This window comes from Eutrigla gurnardus (genome assembly GCF_963514095.1).
Source record: "Eutrigla gurnardus genome assembly, chromosome: 7".
Taxonomy (NCBI): Eukaryota; Metazoa; Chordata; class Actinopteri; order Perciformes; family Triglidae; genus Eutrigla; species Eutrigla gurnardus.
In genome coordinates this window covers 21,172,656-21,188,186 of record NC_139921.1, presented here as the reverse complement: position 1 = coordinate 21,188,186, position 15,531 = coordinate 21,172,656, and the positions used below count along the sequence as shown (strand labels likewise).

Genomic DNA, 15,531 nt, shown 5'->3' with positions numbered 1-15,531 from the left:
AAAGAGTACCAGGAGTTTGGACTTATGCAGCTGAGAAGGCAGACATATAAAGTCTAAAATATTGAAAAACTGAATTGAGAGCACCTTGGACTCATAATAAAGAAGTTATTGGGGGATAACATATTTGCCGATGGATAGCATAAAGCCAACATTTCCATATTATTCATCATAGACTGTTAAAAATGATGTTGCATGTGGAATATAACCGTCAAAACAGAGAGGAATGGTTTTGATTTTGTTTTATTAAATAAATATCAACATGAAGTAAAATCTCTGAAACAATTGTATGAGTTAAAACATAAGCATACATAGCCTGTACACCAGATCCCTGAGTTTATATTCCCACATTTTACATCATTATTTAAAAGCTAATACACTACACAAATGACACAATCCAGTAAAAATCTCATCCAGTTTCATATGGCAAATAGTCTATGGCTTTAATATTATTACTGACCTAAAATGAGGAGGCAGCTCTGTTCGTGCTGGTGAAATGCACAAATTTAAGACTCACCTCTTATAGCTACTCCACTAGCAATGAATAGTAGCCGATTGTTCAGTGTTTTTGCAATCAGCAGAGCCTAATTTCATAAATGTGCTTACATGTCTTCAGGATAACATGTACATAAATGGAATCCAGCTCCATATTCCTCTTTGTGTGAGCGTCGTACTATGCTCTCATTATCCCATTGAGTAAAAGGGGGGAAAAGGAAAAGATTTTGATATGGTGACATGACCAGGCACTCAGTCTTCCTCAGGAAACTTGAATTTAGCATAGACAATGAGCATGACTATGGACATCAAGACACACATCGAACCAATCACAAGGTAGGCAATGCCCAGGAACTCGTTCTTGCCACCCATCCAAGACACGTTGCTCAACACCACCTTCTTTCTCCCGTCGAAGCTCATAACAGGATAGTCTGGGAGAAAAAAATGTTAAGGATATAGAGGAAAAATGGAAGCCAATAAGATAACAAAAGACAAAAAAAAATGTGCCAATATAGTCACTGAATCAGTGAATATAGAAAACTGCCATAACATTCTGTATTTAACATGTTTTTGCACATTTTAACCCAATTTTACTCTTAATAATGAATTCTTAAACACTTAACTGAGTTTTAAATTTGAATGTAGTTTTGAAAGAATTTGGCCTCCATTCATTTCAACAATATATCAAAATCAGAAAGCAGACACACAACTTTCTGGAGCTGTATAATCCATCACAGATACATTATTCTAATCACTTAGTACAGTGCAAAATGTTCAAAGCAATACGTTTCACACTGCATTACCACTCAAAGTAATCTGTTTTTAATCTGCATCATCACTCAATGATAATTTCACAGTGACAACTTGGTGTCTACTGTCATGAATTATACTGTAGAAAAAGACAACCAACTGAAATTGTATGATGTGCATTGAGTAATGAGTATTTGTGTGTAGTTAAGGGATATCAATTTGGGAGGGGGGGCTACGGGCTCCTTGCAGCAAAACAAAACATGCCTTAGGTATTTGCATAGGCTTCACAAGACAATCAATTGTGAAAAGATTATTTGCCTAGCACATTTACTTGCATCAGAAAATTTGCCTGTTTTTTTAATTCAAGGAACTCCCGAGTCATTGTGTTCACTCTGCACTGGTAAAAAAAGAGCCACACCCAACCGGTTAAACAAGTTATACTGACCTACTCGTGTTATAACACAACACAATATGGTGCCAGTCAGTAACACACATCAACACAGCTATGTGTTTGAATAACTTCTCACCCTTTGCATGCGTTAGATAATTTTGCTCTTATCCACCATATAAACACATTTCTTGCCAGCAGGCACATCTTGATTTAACACAATTTAACAACAACTAGTGTAACCTTTAAACACTGGACACATGCTTAACAAACATAACTGCCCATACCCTTAAGCACCATCCTTAAAATCATCCCAGAACCTGTTAAGTGTATAAAAGGATACTGTAGGCAATTTCAAGGGAGAAGTTTCCAGCTGGCAGACCCTGTGCGTAATCACCCTCTGTAATTCGTCGATACAGCTTTCGGAAATCTGGCAAGGCCGCCCTCCTCATCCACACAAGGAAATCTTGATTGATGAAGCCGTTGTTATTGGGGTCTGAGGGGTCCAACTCGTAAGCAGGTCTGGGCCAAAATATAGGCTTCACCGTACCTGGAAATCAAAACTTTGAATCAGTCACGAAACATTAAATTCATGTCATTTCAAATGTGATTTCACCTAAAAAAGGGCCCATTATAGTATTTCTTTCATCCAAAATAATCAAACTCCCTTCAATACAACTCCTTTACTTTCTGTTAAAGCTGTGTGGGCACCCATTTTATTTTGAGTAGACTGGGAATCCCTGATTAAAAAGACTAAGTGCTAGCACACAGATTAAACGAGACAGTCATGGTCAAGTCAGTTGCTACCGTTGAATGCGTTCTTCAGAGGTGTGATACTGGGATTTCTGTATTTGACATTGTAGTCCGTCCACCAAGCAATCCCTTTTCCATCAAAGGGCACCAGCTTCTTCGCCCCATTGATGTTCTGATACAGCTTGAAGGTATCTTCAAAATAAAGCAAAAACAACAATTGATACTTCCTTAACACTGCAGAAAGAATTCCAGATTAATTTTAAAATGTCCTTACATACCATTGAACATGCTGTTTGCTATTGATCCACATGGTACAATTGGCTTGTTCTTGCTGTCATATTCATAGGGTGCACAGGTGTCACTGGGACTCTTCAGGGCAGACACAGATACTGTTTTCATTGCTCAAATAAATACACTGAAATTCTTGTTTAGATAACAGATGGGCAACGGCATGACATTGTTGAGTTCTTTTCCCCTTGAATATCCAATGTTGTAAACTCACAGTAAAGTGATCCAGGTCTCCAGACAGCTGGTCATCATCTTTGGACACACCGTACTGTCTGTAGTTCTGGAAGTAGTTGGACAAACCATAATAAAAGAACACCGGTCCCTGTGGATGTAAACAAGAGTAAAAAAAAAAACAGCCATGGGTGAGTGGCAGGGGTAAAGATCGACTAAATTACTATTTGCATGCGTGTGAATCCGAACTCCAACGCAACCTTAAATAGAGTGTCAATGGTGAAGTCCAGCTGGCACACACAATTCTTGACATCAGGATCAGTGCACCTGAAGCATGGTGAGCCTGGGTCAACCCCAGTGTAGTCGAGCTGTGTAGGGAAGAACAAGAAAGAGGATTATTAATTATTGACGGCTACAACACCTGTTGCCATCGGGTGTTTAAACTCAGTACGGTATCGCTTACAAGTGACATGTGTCTATGAGGAATATGGCGTGTAAGCCAATTTCTTTCATCTCAACGCTGAAAACATGGATTCTTTTCATATATTGACATAAATTGTTTGCACTTCCACTCAGTTTACACATATTATTGTGATTATGTGAGTCGGCATGCCGGCCAACTGATTTGTGTGTTCAACGGTCAGAGTCATACCTCCAACACCTGGATGCTCCGGGAAGTGACAAAGAGAGCGATGCCGATACCGATGAATGCCAGGCCGATGAGGACGAACCCTGGGATGACGATGCCAGCTGAGAGCATTGGCTGCCATGCCGGAAGCCTCTGCTGAGTGAAGGCAGTGTTGTCAGGCCGGTTGGCTAACTCCTGCTCTTGCTTCACCATTTTTTGTGTGTTGTTGTTGTTCTGTTGGATAGATTGTTAATCACCAGTTTGTAATATGCACTGCTTCTTATACAACAGCCATGGCAAACATGTTAAACACTCTCTTTATAACCTAGCTGAACCAACCTTTACTTTCGCCATTTCTAATACTTAAAGAGTTCAATTTTATTTAATGTAGGACAGTTGCATACAGCTGCAATAGTTTGTATGAGTTATTTTAAACAAAGAGCAGCCCAGCCCATCCCCAAAAGGCTTCCCACCACACACAAAAATCCTGCCTAATCTCAACCATTCCAACAACAACCGGTTTGGCTGGTAGCGAAACGCAGAGAAACGTGTCGCTTACTTTAAAACTAGTTGGTAACGTTAACGGTTAAAGCGAGGCACACATATATACATTAAAGATTTGCATCTATATTTGAGTTGTTACTTACGCACAGTCGGCTTAAAATGGAGAAACAATGGAGTCAACAAAACGTCGGTATGCTTCCCGGTGTAGTTAGAAGGCGCGACGGGGAAGCTCACCTTTACCTGTCTACCCCCACCCTACTCGCGCGCGCACACTCTCCTCGTCCTACAGACTGACGTCACACAGTGTTCGTCGTTTCTCCACAAACGGAAGATAAGCGGGGCGGAAACGCTGGATCCCGAACAGCAACATAAGGAAACTTTGACCCAATTTAGTTGTTTATTTTTATTTTTTTTACTTTTATACCTGAAAAGTAATCGCGATATGTTTGATACATATTCTGCATTAATGAGCGTAGAAAAAAAAGTTCAACTGCAGTAGCCCCCAGTATTAAAGTCCTGCCTACTTTTTGGATTGACAGTTATTTTGACCAATCGTGTCACGGCGTGGTATTGGGTAACGCTTCGATCTACCAATCACGAAGGAGTTCATTGAAAGGAGACCTGCTGCTCTGCCGTCTTTGTGTTGACATCTTCGGAGGACTGAAGGTAATATTAATATTTTTAAAATATTTAATGCTCCTTTATTAAAAACAAAACAACGATCGCTGGAGTAGATGAGTGTGTCTCACGTTCGGCCACTCTATGGACGCAGATCCATGTGGAAGCGAAGCTTTCTTGTCCACTAGTAGGTCGCACCTGCTACTGTGCCACTGTTGCTGCTAGCCAGGGCTCATTGTTAGCGCCGCTAGCTAGCATAGCATGTTCTCGTTATATGCCTTTGAAAGGAAACGCATTTAGAAGCGATCCAATCCACGATCGCAATGCAGCTTTCGTTGCAATCGCGTTCAACGAATATAACATTGTAGTCACCTGTGGTATATGCAAGTTACTAGCTGCCGAGAACAACGTTAGCAAACGAAAGCTAACGTAGATAGCCGTAGCTAACATTCTGCTGCTAGCTTCGCATGTAACTTGCTAGCTAATAAAAGTGGTCCGAATGGCAATGTAGGAGCCGGTAACGTTAACGGTCTCGGCACAATGAAGGTGAATGCTTAACGGCTGTCCTGTTTAAATGAATTAAGCAAACACCAGGGTTGATACGGGCACACGTTCATCTGTTCTCTCCTGGCTATTCTCACTCGGCTAAGTCCTTGTCAACCAGTGAACTACGGTGAGAATAACGTACATTCTTTTATCTGATTGTCTTGTAATATTCACAGGATATTTGCTGACAGGTTTGCAAAAACAAACAAATGGATGGATGTAATGTGAAAGGCCAACGTTGCTGTCCAGTTGGACCTGTTCGTAACCATCTTTCTGGTTCTGTCTTCATTTCTTAGTGTTTGAATGGATATTACCAGGTGCACGGAGAAATGGGTAAAACAAGACAAGGTTATTGTTACCATGGAGCTCTCATTTCATAAATCATGCCATTCATGCACAGTTAACATGGGATGGGACATTTTTTGGTGGGGTGAAGCTTCTCCCGAAGCCAGACAGTCTGGTGGCCATTAGCCTTTTGTTGCAGGTGCATTCACTGCCCCCAACGGCAAAGTGACCAGCTGACATTGTTGTTGTAAACTATTATTTCTACCAGGAGTTAAATTGTGAGAAAACCCCTAGTATGTGGATAAAATTCTGTAGGTTTTCTATTTTATTTTTGAACACATTTAGGAATGTCACAAAAGGCACCAATTTTGTTTTTGGTTGTTTTTCAGCACGCACAACCAACACGTCATCATTTTCATCTTTTCTTTTATGGATATTTTGTAATCTGTTTTCATTAAAATGCTATTTTGAATATTCAAATTTCAACCATTTCCCTCTGGGCTTGCTGTGTGTTTCATATTGTTGGCTTCCATAACATTTCTATTCTCCCCTTTTGTTCAGGAGAGGCCTCCAACATCCTCCATGATGCTGTCGAGCAAGAAGTCAGATGCTGGCTCCTCGTCCTCCTCCTCTGCAGCTTCTGCAGTAGCAGCGGGAGGCGATAGGGCGCCAGTTTCTGATGCCCAGACAGGTCCGTCGGCCTCAGCTGCAGGCCCCATGGATGTAAAGAAAAAGGAGAGGTCGTCCCCTAGTGGGGAACCTGGAGGAGCCCCTCTGCCTCACCAAGCGGGCCCTGGGGGGGCAGACCAAGACGCAGCTGAAGTTCGCCGAACGAGTCGGCGCAAGCGAGCAAAAGTAAATATTTAAGGGTTGTGAATCCTCCCACTCCGGGAGGAAAAGATGTTGCCAAAACTGGTATGAGTGAAATTTGGCAGTGGCAGATTTCACTGTATTCTATGACCATTTGTTTACTTTAAAGGACACAATGTTATCTATCTGAAGTCACAGGTTCAGCAAAAGAGGTAATGTATCATCGTATTTGCAGCATGATGTTCGTGGTATTTGTTTCTTGATCCCAGAAGAGGTTTTGGCACATCTACTGTAATGACGTGGGAGCACACCGACCGATTGATCGCAACGCTGGTTTTAATGATGCTTTTATTGTGCCCACCGTTGCAGGTGGAGTACCGCGAGATGGACGAGAGCCTGGCCAATCTGTCTGAGGATGAATATTATTCTGAGGAGGAGAGGAATGCCAAGGCAGAGAAAGAGAGGAAGCAGGTCATCCCTCCACCACCTCCACCGCCGGAGGAAGAGAATGACAGTGAACCAGAGGAGCCATCTGGTCAGCCTGAAACTCGATGCAGACAAAACAGTGAATTGAAACTGATGTTGTTGAGGAAACACATTTCAAATGTGTCATATAAAGTCTGATATTTTCCTTAGGCGAGCATTAAGAGATTCATCTCTACTAACTGTGTCTTTCACAGTCTGGTAATTTACTCTGTGTTCAATTTTCGATGATTGCGCGCTCCTTTTAGTTTTAAACCAATCCTAAACGACAGTCAATGCCGTCAATAGTGATATATGTGTTTATTTTTAGGTGTAGAAGGAGCTGCTTTCCAGAGCCGTCTTCCTCACGACCGTATGACATCGCAGGAGGCCGCTTGTTTCCCTGATATCATCAGCGGCCCCCAGCAGACTCAGAAGGTCTTCCTCTACATCCGCAATCGTACAGTAAGTGCAAGTGTGGACGCATACCTTTGTGTAAAAAAAGGAAGGGCTATTGCTTTTAAACATATGTACCTACTGTATCTTAATTTATATTAACCTCATACAGCTCCAACTGTGGCTGGACAACCCTAAAATCCAGCTGACATTTGAGGCCACAGCACAGCAACTTGAAGCTCCATACAATAGTGAGCATTGAATTCAACTTTTTTCCCCTACATTTTAATTATTTTCCTTTTTTGAGGAGTTTGTAGTCCTACATGATTTTCTGAGCTTTTGTTTCTCTTTAGGTGATGCTGTGCTGGTCCACAGAATACACAGCTACTTGGAAAGGCACGGCCTGATTAACTTCGGCATTTACAAGAGGGTCAAGCCTTTACCCAGTAAGTTTGCTTCATTCATAGCACTGGTCAAATAACAACACCCACTAGCTACAATTCATGTGTTCTACGAGCCACTTTGGTTGAAAGCAAACATCCTTCAGAGACACTGACCTTGGGAATGGTCAGTAGCGTGAGGATACCCAATTAATGTAATCCCTGCTTGTTGTTGCAGCTAAGAAGACGGGGAAAGTTATAGTCATTGGTGGAGGCGTGTCTGGCCTCGCTGCAGCCAGGCAGCTGCAGAGCTTCGGGATGGATGTTACAGTATTGGAGGCCAGGGTAGGTCACCAACAGATCTATGAATCTGTTGTTATTTCAGCCATATTTGTGGTTTGTATAATTGATAGCATTGTGAGCTTAGTGCCACCCTTTAAACACATATACATGTATCTGTTTTCTAAGGGGTTAGATGATAATAAATCGAGTGAATTAAACTTGCTTTTCCCATGCAGGACCGCGTCGGGGGAAGAGTGGCAACATTTAGGAAGGGCAACTATGTTGCTGATCTGGGAGCCATGGTTGTGACAGGCCTGGGTAAGAGTCCCATCCAGTTCTTTATGTCAATATGTAACACTGCCACAAGTTAATGACAAGTCAAAGCATCCTTTGAACCTTCCGGATCTAATCGTGACGGATGATGGTATGCAGAGGATCTACAGTTACTTAGAGTGACCCGTAGAGGGTGTTATTGTCCAGGTTTACACTGTGTCATTGTCAAGCATGTGTGTGTGTGTATGTGTGTACTTCAGGAGGGAATCCAATGGCAGTGATCAGCAAGCAGGTTAACATGGAGCTTGCCAAGATCAAACAGAAGTGTCCACTGTATGAAGCCAACGGCCAGGCTGTGAGTATAATGACATTTCTTAATCCTCTATCCTGCCATAGTCGAGCTCCTCGGGGTTTTCTCATCCAAACAAGTAGAATCTGGAAATAACTTATGAGCAATTAAATACTTACAGTAGTTGTAAAAAGGCTTCTATTTGTAGTTATTTGCAAAAATATCCCCTTTTTACTAGCAATGCCAAGAAATACTTAATAGTTTGATAGATGGCAGCAGGGCCATGTCATTTCCTCCAGTCAGCTGATGCCAAAAAAAATATGTAACTGCTTCAGTCACACTGACATTTTTAGCGATGATCAAACAGCTGACTTCTGGCTACAGCCGCATTAAACATGTGTATCCAAATTACATTTTTTTTCTTCAAAAGGGGACTTTGTGTTGTTGACTTCCCTTTTTAACAGAAGTTGTTGCACAAGGGTTCTCTCTTGGCACACAAGTGCTCCATGTCTGGGTTTATAGCTGTTCTCCAAGCTCTGGTGTTGTCCCGAGGCAGGGATCTGGCTTTCCATGAGCCACAAAAATACAATGAATGGTGGATTCGTTTAACTGCTTACCCTTGCGTGTCATCAACAACAGCTCCGATTCCTCTCAGAGCGGAGCAGACCAGAAAGTCGATGTAGCCTAATGCCTTTTAATATGGAAATAAACAGTGTTTTCCCCTGGTTTGTGTGACGTCCGTCAAGTTGCAGCAACAGTAGTCTGATGTTTAGGTTCATGTTCGGGGTAGAGACCGGCCAGCAGGGCTCTTGAAGCACCCACATCATGTGTAACTGGTTTCCTCCTCTGCCGGAGGAAGGCAAATTAAATGGCCATGTTTTACTTTTGTGCAAACCTGTTTGACGTTAAAGTTGTGCTTATGTAATATGTTCTCTCCCCCCCCCCCCCCCCCCCCCCTGCTTCCCTCTTGTCTTCTCTAAATCTTTCATGTTAATCCTTTGGTGAACTACACCAGGGTGAACGTTGCACAAGTGTACGTATTGGTTGATTTACTTTATTTATGACTTTCCTTCCCTATGATTCTTCTGCTTATATTTGTGAATCAGTGACTAAAATGCATGTCCCACTAAGAGAGGAAATAGTCACAGAGTGGTTATAAATGACATCAAAACATCACAAATAATCCTTTTAGTATTTAAGTTGAGTCTGGCATAGCAAGTATGGCAATAGCTTCCATCACTGCTGTCATTATTGTGGCTGATGCTCCGGTGTCCTTGTGGTGTGATTGTGTGTCCAGGTGCCGAAAGAAAAAGACGAGATGGTGGAGCAAGAGTTCAACAGGTTGCTGGAGGCCACCTCCTTTCTCAGCCACCAGCTGGACTTCAACTTCCTCAACAACAAACCTGTTTCTCTGGGACAAGCCCTGGAGGTGGTCATACAGTGAGTGCAATGCACACTACATGAGCTCACACACGGGAGATGCATACAAGATGTGTCTTGCGCGTGTTTACCCAATGCAGAGACGTGCACACACACAAACACTAATCATATTATTGTGTGTGTGCAGGCTGCAGGAGAAGCATGTAAAAGATGAGCAGATAGAACACTGGAAGAAGATTGTAAAGACTCAGGAAGACCTCAGGGACCTTCTCAACAAGGTGAGTGCAGATTCTTGGTGTGGGCGGCAGGAATCCTAAACACATTTTATAATGCCATCACGTTGATGGTGCCAGAATTTCCAACCACAAGACTTAACTTGCACACCAAGTAGTGAAGAAACATCGCTTTAAAGTCGGGGACTAAACCTGATTCCTCTGCAGAAGCCATTTTTTTTAGGGTTACCCATTTCATTAATATTGAGTTTTCCATCTTCATGACTTCCTAACCCTTCCTGTCTTTCCCCCCCACCTCCTTTTTAGATGGTGACCACTAAGGAACGGGTTAAGGAGCTCCATCAGCAGCACAAAGAGGCCAGCGAAGTCAAACCACCCCGAGACATCACAGCCGAGTTCCTGGTGAAGAGCAAGCACCGTGACCTCACTGCACTCTGCAAAGTGAGCTCAAATACTGTCTTTCACAAAAGAAAAAAAGACAAATGTGATCAGAAAAAAAGTGTCAAAATGGTGTTCTTACATCACTTTAAGCGTCCTACAAATATGCACAAGCTGTGGGCAGTTATCTAGACTGGTTGTTGCCCAGAAGAGATTCCTATGTGACTCTTTCATTACTTCCAGGCTGAAGGACTTAAAATACTCCCGTGGAGGGAGTTGGGTTTAAAAGTGGACTATTTCAAACTGTCTTTGTGGTGTTGTGGGCGTCGCATAGTGTATGTTGCTGTAGTTTTGAAGCAATATTATTCCATTTGTTGATTTTTAGTTGTACCTGCCCTGAAGATTAAATTATTTGTACTAGCATGTACGCTGGATATTTTATGGACTACCAAGTCAGGGTGGATGCCTCACAGAAGTTTAATGCCGCGCTCTCCAAGTCAACCAGACAGGCTGTGTTTAAGTGGTTTAATGCCTCGGCAGGATGTATTATTAGAGCGAGCGCTGCTGTTTTATTTTTGCTTCAGATAAATCACCTCCGCTACTGCTATGTGTGTATTTTAGAAGGAGGTTTTTTAAGTTGGTTTAAACACAGCTGGTGTCTGAACTGGACTCGTCTGCTACCCATCCGCTGTCTGAGAAACCACTTCAAGGCTCTGAATCACGGTCCGACGGTCTTTATGTCCAGGATGTGCACACGGTCTCAGCTAGGCAGAATGAGCACTGAAGCGTGCGTGCACGCTCAGGTCATGCACGACTACACTGCACAACACGATTTTAAGGCTGTGTTGGGATCTTTTTTGCTGGGATGTTTTCCAGTATTCTTGCCATTTTTCGTAGTATTTTCCCAGGTTTTTTAGACTTGACGTGGTGTAGCTGTGACGGAGGCCTGGCGTGGTAGGTGGTATTACCAGACTCTACTGCTGCTGTAGCTGGGTCTGTCGTGGTGAACCGACAACCAGGTTGAGTCAGCCCTTTTCTGTCAGGGCTGCTTGTCCTTATCCATGACCTGAAACCCTCTGGGTGTGTACCTTGTGTGAACACACACATACACTCATGCGATACATACACACCTAGTTAAAGACTTCATCAGCTCCTGTCTGCCACCAGTTCAGAGTGATGCGCAATATCATTTTGAGAACCAATTGTAATCATTTTAATTAAAAGAATAAATCAGTCAGTCACGTGAACGAGTTGTCAAGACACTTGTCTAAAGGTGTGAACCCTTTTCCTCCATTAGTTTTAATTTGATATTTAATTGTGATAAATATGTATTAATCATAAACTAATTGGAATGTTTATTCTTGCTCTGATGCTAAATGACGTGTGACCGTGTTCCCGCTGTCTGCCTGTGTAGGAGTACGACGAGTTGGTGGAGCTGCAGGTGAAGCTGGAGGAGAAGCTGCAGGAGCTGGAGGCCAATCCGCCCAGGTAAGCAATACTTCTGAAGTTTTTTAATCTCTATTTTTGTCCTTAGAAATGCCCACACGTTCACCTCTCGTGTGTTTCTATTAGTCATATTTTTTCCCATCAGTATAAACATCCCACGGTGCTTCATGTAGTTAGCAGTACATTAGCCGGAAATGTCACTGTTGTAGATCTCCAGAATACTTATTATTAATTGTTCTAATCAGGAGCCATCCAGGCAAAGTTGGATGGCTATGGTGAAGCAATATTTGCTTATGTGCTGGAGAGAAAATAGTCAGTCCTTTTGTAATAACAGATAATTGCTTGTTGGAGCCCTCCAGCCATTAGCAACAGATGTTCACCTGTGCATGTCCTGTAGTAATTTGGCTCTTTTTCATTTTTTTATAAAAAGTTAATACTATGCGTTCCCATATATATATTATTACATTTGTGCCTCTTTGAGTGAAGTATTTTCACCTTGTGCGTGAGTAAACCTGTCTCACCACATCTCCTTCCTTCCCTTCTTTCCCACAGTGATGTTTACCTGTCATCCAGGGATCGGCAGATCCTAGACTGGCACTTTGCCAACTTGGAGTTTGCCAACGCCACGCCCCTCTCCACCCTTTCACTCAAGCATTGGGATCAGGTATATACATGATGGCATACATACAATGGCCAAAGACACACGTTCATAACAAGTTTACTTGTGAGATACCTCCTTAATTACATCAGTTAATAACTCAGGTTATTGGTTTATCCACAGGATGATGACTTTGAGTTCACTGGCAGCCACCTGACCGTCAGGAATGGTTATTCTTGTGTTCCCGTGGCCCTGGCTGAAGGCCTGGACATCAAACTAAACACAGCGGTGCGGCAGGTCCGGTATACAGCCTCTGGTACGTGTCTTTTCGCCACCTATGACCACCATGGATGTCATAATTAACGTCCACGTGGGTGAAAAGATGTGTGTTAAGCAGTTCTTCATCCCTTCTTCGTCCAGGCTGCGAGGTGATCGCAGTCAACACTCGCTCTACGACGCAGACCTTCATATACAAGTGCGACGCCGTGCTGTGCACCTTGCCCCTGGGCGTGCTGAAGCAGCAGCCCCCCGCCGTGCAGTTTGTTCCCCCGCTGCCGGAGTGGAAGACGTCTGCTATACAGAGGATGGGCTTTGGCAACCTCAACAAGGTATGATGCTGAGCGTTTATTAGACTGGGCGTACTGCCTTCCTATCCTTAACCGAGCAACGGAATCTCATTCTGGTTTGTCTGGATTCAAACTGTAAAACCTGAACACGCTTATAGTCAAGACACCCACGAGTAGTCTGACATTCAAGTGGCAGGCCAGAGAATGGATTTCAGTCCTTTAGAGAGACCTCCGGCTTCTCTTTCTGCTGCAGTGACCTTGTGCTAGGAACTTGACCTTCAGTGGTAGCAGGCCAAAACAACGAGTATTCATCATTTGTTGAGGTTCCTTGTCTAGTTTATCGTTCATATCCTGGTATACATCTGGGTCAGAAGAAAGATGGAGAATGGGATTGAAAGGGCGACGAAGTTTGAGAGTGGAGAAGCAGTCGGAGTCTGATGGCGTGCGAAGGAGAGGTGCTTTTTGGCCAGTGTGTTTGTAATCGCATCAGAGTGCTCCTTCTGCGTCACTCCTGGCCCACCAGCTCTTGTCCTCTCTCTCTCTCCCCTCTGTTGCTGAGCATCATCCGCAGCAGAGTACTTTATCCTATTTCTACTGCAGCACAGAGGAGAATACTGCATTATTATGCAATCTGAGCTGCTACTTACTCTGGGTTCCCAGCAGAGGGCGCTCTCCCATTCACACATACATAAGTGATAATAGCAAAAAAAAGGTGCTGAACCTGCAATGTGCTTCCGAGGAGGAGATTGATTTAAAGATGTTGTGCTCCTCCCTGTCTGAAGGTGGTGTTGTGTTTTGACCGGGTGTTCTGGGATCCCAGCGTCAACCTGTTTGGTCACGTCGGCTCCACCACAGCAAGTCGGGGCGAACTCTTCCTCTTCTGGAACTTATACAAAGGTGAGAAGAGATCTAGTCTCACATTGCAGAGTAATGTGGTATTGAGATGGAGTTGCTGTCCATATATGCCCTTTTGCTTCTCTATCAAAGATATTCTCTAACTGCTTTTTTTTTTCCTTTTCAGCTCCGATCCTACTCGCTCTGATGGCCGGCGAGGCGGCTGGCATCATGGAGAACATCAGCGATGACGTGATTGTCGGACGCTGCCTCGCCATTCTCAAAGGAATATTCGGAAGCAGCGCTGTACCACAGGTACACGTTTGTCCGTCGTCTAAGACTATAAGACCCTCATACATTATTGTTGTTGTTGTCATTTTCCACACCATCAATGTTGTCTTTCCCTTTGAGTCTTCTTAAACTTAACCCCAAGTCCCCATACCAAATAGTGAATTCCCCTCAAACACAATGTCCACAACATTCCACATAGCTGGCAGCTTGCTTTAAATGCAATTGCATTTTGTTTGTTGTTTACAGAAAACCAGTGATGGGTTTTAGATTTTAAGCTCCGTCATTAGTGTTTTCCTCTGGTTTTTCCACTACTTTGAGCGGAATGTCAAATCCGTTCCTGAATCGACCCCCATAACCAGCACAACTTGACACAGCGAGCACATGTGAAAGGCACCGGAGTCGTGTCCAAACCACCCGTCATCATAAATCATCTGCTTATGGTTTCAAACGGGGTAAAATCATATGCATGGAGGCCAGAGTTGGAACAGCTGTTAACAGGTCCCTTCTAATGTCATCATGGAAACTCCTAAGAAGTACGCGTTGTTTGTTTGTCGTCATGGCAGCCAAAGGAAACTGTGGTCACCCGTTGGCGTGCGGACCCGTGGGCCCGGGGCTCCTACTCGTATGTCGCAGCCGGTTCTTCGGGCAACGACTACGACCTCATGGCGCAACCCATCACGCCCGGGCCGGCTATACCGGGAGCGTCGCAGGTAAGCACGCAGACACCACTCTCAACCGGGAGACGGCTGAGCCGGTGGCTTGCAGCTATGCTAACAGCTACAAGTTGGTTCAATGCTCTGAATCCCATATAAAGAACCTTTAAGTTTGTGTTTGGGTGAGAATGTCAGTCTGTGTGTTTGTGTGTGTGAGAGGGAGAGAAGGCATCCCAGCCTGCCCACAATACTCAACCAAACCAAAGCAGAGCAGTTTATTCTCCACACAGATGTTTTTTTTGGCTGTTTTGATGTCGGCATGCTGATTGACTCATATTTATGAGTTGACTGATGAGCTCTGCCATTTTACCACCACACTTTTTTTCTTTTTTTTTTTCTTTCTCTCACCAATCCCATATTTCCTCTTAATTCCTTATTATGATGGAACAATCCAGCAGCGTTCTCAGTGTTTTTGTTGTTGTTGTTTTGTTTTTCCTCTCAGCCCGTCCCTCGTCTCTTCTTCTCCGGGGAACACACCATCAGGAATTACCCCGCCACAGTCCACGGCGCCCTGCTCAGCGGGCTCCGCGAGGCCGGACGCATCGCAGATCAGTTCCTGGGTGCCATGTACACGCTTCCTCGACAGGCCACTCCCACAGCCGCCAGCAACCCTCAGCAGGCTCAGCCCACCCCCAGCGTCTGAAATGGCCTCCCCGGTTCCTGCCAACTCAGGACTCACTGGGCACAACTATAGCAGTTAAAGAGAAAACGAAATGTTGACCTGCAGACTGGTGATGTTTCTGTACAGGAAAGATCTCGGAAGTCCCTGACAACACT

General features: G+C 43.8%; 2 protein-coding genes across 8 annotated transcripts in view; one reads left to right on the top strand and one right to left on the bottom strand.

The window, feature by feature from the left end:
* Positions 1-224: 224 nt before the first annotated feature.
* On the bottom strand, positions 225-4,226 carry tmem30b (transmembrane protein 30B). Of its 2 annotated transcripts, none has more exons than XM_084012741.1 (8): positions 4,118-4,226; positions 3,495-3,704; positions 3,103-3,210; positions 2,886-2,993; positions 2,662-2,752; positions 2,438-2,575; positions 1,974-2,180; positions 225-923 (listed from the first exon to the last, which is right to left on the bottom strand). In XM_084012741.1, exons 2-8 carry the CDS (start codon positions 3,681-3,683, stop codon positions 745-747), a joined length of 1,020 nt encoding a protein of 339 aa, XP_083868867.1. In that variant the 5' UTR covers positions 3,684-3,704; positions 4,118-4,226; the 3' UTR covers positions 225-744. The 2 variants fall into 2 exon arrangements, with proteins under 2 accessions (XP_083868867.1, XP_083868868.1); XM_084012742.1 differs by having other exon boundaries at positions 4,122-4,188.
* A 257-nt stretch (positions 4,227-4,483) lies between these two features.
* kdm1a (lysine (K)-specific demethylase 1a) overlaps positions 4,484-15,531 on the top strand; it is an 11,762-nt gene continuing 714 nt past the window's right edge. Inside the window, exons 1-22 of one of the 6 annotated variants that reach the window (XM_084012706.1) lie at positions 4,569-4,640; positions 5,435-5,486; positions 5,985-6,278; positions 6,603-6,768; positions 7,027-7,160; positions 7,264-7,342; positions 7,445-7,537; positions 7,710-7,816; positions 7,990-8,071; positions 8,287-8,381; positions 9,331-9,348; positions 9,613-9,755; positions 9,883-9,973; positions 10,235-10,369; positions 11,721-11,794; positions 12,305-12,416; positions 12,534-12,666; positions 12,771-12,958; positions 13,699-13,813; positions 13,938-14,065; positions 14,605-14,751; positions 15,197-15,531. The exon at positions 15,197-15,531 is cut by the window's right edge and continues 714 nt beyond it. In XM_084012706.1, the coding sequence (XP_083868832.1) occupies positions 5,442-5,486; positions 5,985-6,278; positions 6,603-6,768; positions 7,027-7,160; positions 7,264-7,342; positions 7,445-7,537; positions 7,710-7,816; positions 7,990-8,071; positions 8,287-8,381; positions 9,331-9,348; positions 9,613-9,755; positions 9,883-9,973; positions 10,235-10,369; positions 11,721-11,794; positions 12,305-12,416; positions 12,534-12,666; positions 12,771-12,958; positions 13,699-13,813; positions 13,938-14,065; positions 14,605-14,751; positions 15,197-15,397 (2,580 nt within the window). In that variant the 5' untranslated portion in view covers positions 4,569-4,640; positions 5,435-5,441 and the 3' untranslated portion in view covers positions 15,398-15,531. Of the gene's footprint in view, positions 4,641-5,434; positions 5,487-5,984; positions 6,279-6,599; positions 6,769-7,026; positions 7,161-7,263; positions 7,343-7,444; positions 7,538-7,709; positions 7,817-7,989; positions 8,072-8,286; positions 8,382-9,330; positions 9,349-9,612; positions 9,756-9,882; positions 9,974-10,234; positions 10,370-11,720; positions 11,795-12,304; positions 12,417-12,533; positions 12,667-12,770; positions 12,959-13,698; positions 13,814-13,937; positions 14,066-14,604; positions 14,752-15,196 lie in introns of all 6 variants that reach the window. The other 5 variants (XM_084012707.1, XM_084012705.1, XM_084012710.1 and 2 more) reach the window with 5 other exon arrangements.